The sequence below is a fragment of the Lagenorhynchus albirostris genome, chromosome 2 (assembly GCF_949774975.1).
Source record: "Lagenorhynchus albirostris chromosome 2, mLagAlb1.1, whole genome shotgun sequence".
Classification (NCBI taxonomy): domain Eukaryota; kingdom Metazoa; phylum Chordata; class Mammalia; order Artiodactyla; family Delphinidae; genus Lagenorhynchus; species Lagenorhynchus albirostris.
In genome coordinates, this window is record NC_083096.1 from 106660520 (window position 1) to 106664929 (window position 4410).

The 4410-nt window shown below is 50.7% G+C and overlaps 1 protein-coding gene across 1 annotated transcript in view; it reads left to right on the forward strand.

The window, feature by feature from the left end:
* Positions 1 to 4186, forward strand: part of BARHL2 (BarH like homeobox 2) — a 4820-nt gene extending 634 nt beyond the window's left edge. The window contains exons 2-4 of the mRNA XM_060141912.1: positions 4 to 106; positions 1865 to 2090; positions 3874 to 4186. Of these exons, the coding sequence (XP_059997895.1) occupies positions 4 to 106; positions 1865 to 2090; positions 3874 to 4186 (642 nt within the window). The remainder of the gene's footprint in view (positions 1 to 3; positions 107 to 1864; positions 2091 to 3873) is intronic.
* Positions 4187 to 4410: the final 224 nt, after the last annotated feature.

Sequence of the window (4410 nt, forward strand, 5' to 3'; positions counted from 1 at the left end):
GAGAGCAACGCAGCACACGAGAGCTTCAGGCCAAAGCTCGAGCAGGAGGACAGCAAAACCAAACTCGACAAGCGGGAAGAGTCCCAGAGCGACATCAAATGCCACGGTGAGTCGCGCCGCCTTGGCTCCCTCAGCCGTCTAGCTTCTCCTCCTCTTGCTTCCCTGTCTCCCCTTCTGTCTCCCACGAATCTCTGCTGGGATTCGAAGGCGATTCTCAGCTTCTAAGGCGATAGCGCCACGGTCAAAAACTGCAAGCGGGAGGGAGGCCTGGGCGTGCGATTTGGAGACTCGTCCCAAGTTCTGATTATTGTTACATTTCTACCTCCCAACCCTCACCGCCATCCAGCTCCTTTCTTTGTTTTACTTCATTTTAATTTATTAGGAAGGGGGCAGAGGCGGAGGGTATCTGACGGGAAATACTTTAGTGTTTCGTAGCGCCTAGGGGTGTGATCACAACGTGGTGCTTATTATTTAATGCAAATCATTCCATTCTTCCTACACACCGTATTTTCTGAACACTGGAACGGGAATTATCAGATATAGCGAAGGGAAAAATTCCGAAGCGATTAACAGGGAAACTTTTTTAAAAAAATTATTAGATCGTGATTAATATAGGGAAGGCCACACGGTAAAAAATTATAGAGTTCCAATTAAAAAAAATAATCTTCCTACCCCATGGCGCTAACTGAATATCTGTATTTCAGTAAGAGTTTTGGCCCCTTACAAGTAAATTGGGAGGTAGCATTTATGAAAGTAAAATTTTATGGAATTGGATATCTATTTTTGTAAAATCAAAAGATGGCAATGGAATTGTCCTTCAACTCCCTTTTCCCACCTTCTCCCCAGAGAATTTCATAAGTGTTCTGGTCTTTGCATAGCAAAAGAGTTTAACATATGAGGAGAGTTCTCTTTTTTCCCTTTACTGATAAGCTTATTATTATTATTAATCTTTGTCCTCCCTGGGAAAGGTGTGTGCCGACTGTCTGGAAGGTAGGATATTGCCTCTTCATTTTACTATTGTATCATTAGCATAATAGTGCCCAAAACAGATGTACAGTCTGGCCTGGCGATTTTTTGTGCACCAACCTCCCCAGTGGGTCAATTAGAGAGATTATGGTTCTTCCTGCAGGGAAGATCAAGGAGCGCAGCAAAAACGGGTACAAACAGAGGGATTGACATATCGATTTCCCAGCATTTCAGTAAAAAACCAAAGTTGACAAATAGAATCCGGAAATCTCTGGGCTGTCACCTGGATGGGCTCAGTGATTTTGAGCTGAACGCAGTGTCTGGGAGACATTCTTTCTGAAGCTTTAAGAGACCTGATGCAAGCAGCTGCAGAGAGCTTGATCCAACATTTCCCAAGTGCATCTGAAAAAAGGAAAACAAACGCCTATAACTTTTAGTAAACAGGAGAAGTAAAATGAAAAAAGTGCCCCCTTCTCAAAAATAAAAAAAAAGTTGAAAGACCTTTTAAAAACTAACACATAAGAAAATATGAAGTCAGGGTGAAAACAGTAATGGAAAGGGACAGGGTCTCCCCCCAGTCAAGGAAACAATTAAGAAAAGGACCCATTATCATAAAGTATTTTTTTTTCATTTTCATTTCCAAAGACGGGAAGATCCAGCACTCTTTTGGAACCCTCTTAGGAGCTCTGCACAAGGCTCCACACTCCCTAGTCAGCAGCTGGTCCTCTTCCTCCATACTGGCTAAGGTCCAAGTATGTTTATAAGGAAGGTGACAGAGTATAGTTCCCCCACCCCCAGACCAGCAGCTGGCTTGGGAATGTGGAAGTGTGTGCCAGGAGGACACTCCATCCTTCCCCATTCCAGGCTACCTTACGGCCGTGTCTGGGTTTCTGTGTAGGAACAAAGGAGGAAGGAGACCGGGAGATTACGAGTAGCCGAGAGAGTCCCCCTGTGAGAGCCAAAAAACCTCGCAAAGCCAGGACGGCTTTCTCCGACCACCAACTCAATCAACTGGAGCGTAGCTTTGAGCGACAGAAGTACCTGAGTGTGCAGGACCGCATGGACCTGGCAGCTGCGCTCAATCTCACTGACACCCAGGTCAAGACCTGGTACCAGAACCGCAGGTAAGGGAGGCTATGTGGGAGAGCAAAGGCGTCTGGCCATCCAGGTCAAGATTACTACACCAATCTTCTTCCCTCCTGGCCTCGGAGACACTAAGGACTCAGAGGGCCCTGAGCTGGCAGTCGGGGGCTTTCTGGCTGGAGGAAGGATTAGCCACACCTCCAAGGTGAAAGGGATCGTTGGGTAGCTGGAGTTTGGAGAATTTTGCACTTCTAAGTGTCCTTAACATATGCTAGTTTCTCCCTCAAACCTGAGTGGCTGAAATTTACCCCATTTTGCCCCCAAATCAATCAAGCCACACCTTTTCAAACTGAGACATCGGTGTGGGAGACACTCAGGCCCATAAAACCTGTGCATTGCACCATTTTGGGCCTGCCCCAGGATGGTTCCAAATATCTATAGCCGGTCACACAGTCTGGCTGTATCCATCCTGGAAGAGCTGACCCACTGGCCTCAGCTTAAAAGTCCTTGCTTTTCCTGTGAGGCAGTTGGGAGAGGTAGAGTTGGCAGCCGGTCAGGCATCTAGACTGAGGGTCTGTCCCCTATTCTGGCCACCTCAGAGCCCTCCAGGAACCACGGCTTCCCTTGAAAGGAAATTAGGAAAGGGGCTGACAGTACTTGTAGGCCCCTGAACTGCAATGTGAACCCAACCTGTGCAGTCTGGGGCCGAGGTTATGCCGAGTTTCCAAGCCTGACGGTTGTCTCCCTTGTCTCGATTTTCTCTCCCCCTCCTTTTCTCTCATTTGTGTTCTAATCGTCCATAAGTGTGGTTGGAAATGCCCATCCAGTTGTCATCTTTACCATAATTTTCTGTCTCATTACATACGGTTTCAGCCACCCTAATTCTGTCGGAAAACATTAGTGTCATTTGTAGCCAATTTAAAATGGGCGACATGTTTATTAATTTGGCTGGAGCTGCCGGGTATGGAGGGCCCACCAGCCCTGCGTTCCGAAGGAGGCATCTGAGAAAAGGCCTGCTGCCTCTTCTTCTAGTGGGGTGCGGTGGGGGAGGGAGGAGACCGAGAAGAGCTGATCACAGGTTTTAATTGTTACTCTCTCTCAGAGGAGAAAAGATCCTGAAATGCATTTTTCCCCTCCTGGAATGGCCCCGAGGTACTGTCCCCATGGGAGAGTCCTCCCTCAAACGAATTCCGTTTTGAAACCCTTGTCACCTTCCTGGCTCTTAACCGCCCCCCCCCCCAACACCTGCCGTAAGGTCCTGTCAGGCTGGTGAGAGAGATGTGTCTCCACAGCCCTGGGGACCAAGAGGGCCAGGGGTCCAAGGCCCAGGAGTCCCTGTGTCCCTTTGTTTACGGTTTCTTCTCACTCAGCCTGGAGGAAAGGGGGAGGGGCAGAGAGCAGACACTCTGGGATTGCTGGGCAGCCACTTGGGGAAGGAAATTAGAGGAGGAGGGAGAAGACTGCCTATAGAAAGAGTAGTCTCCGTTGGCCTCCAGGAAAGTTTCAGGCAGTAGCCAAACAATAAGGGGGGGGCAACGTCAGAGGAAAAAGTCAGGAAAAGGTAGCAAAGATTGGAGAATTTTATTTATGAATGTCTCAGACATTGATGGCATCGTTTGGGAAACTGACTTGGATTTGGGTGATTCTGGGAGGGAGAGGGTGGGATAGGGGGCAAGGAGGTGTGCTTCATTCCTGGTTCTCAGCGCTCTCTAAGTCTTCCTGTGCTCCCCGAGGAAGAGAAGGCAGGTGAGGGGGGAGAACGGGCCTTGGTGCCTGGGCACTGCCCACAGCTGCAGGGTGCACGCACGCCTGCTTTTATTTCAGGACCAAGTGGAAGCGGCAGACTGCGGTGGGCCTGGAGCTGCTGGCCGAGGCAGGGAATTACTCGGCACTGCAGAGGATGTTTCCGTCGCCTTATTTCTACCACCCAAGCTTGCTGGGCAGCATGGACAGTACTACCGCCGCGGCGGCCGCCGCCGCCATGTACAGCAGCATGTACCGGACTCCTCCTGCACCCCATCCCCAGCTGCAGAGGCCCCTGGTGCCCCGAGTGCTCATCCACGGCCTGGGGCCTGGGGGACAGCCGGCCCTCAATCCCCTGTCCAACCCCATCCCAGGCACCCCGCATCCCCGGTGAAGAGCAAGTCACTGTCCCTCCCTGTCCCCTCCCCGACCCGGACAGCTGCCCCTCCTCTCCCGGCACCAGGCTGTCCGGCCTCCCTTGCAGCCAACCGGGAAGCAAAGAAGTAAGAGAGGAAGACACTCACCAGCGGGTGGAGAGGGGGCCCAAAGAGGAGCCAGCCCTCCACTCTCCATCTCCCCACCCCCAGAGACAGGGCTGGAAAGCTCCCGCACAGGAGT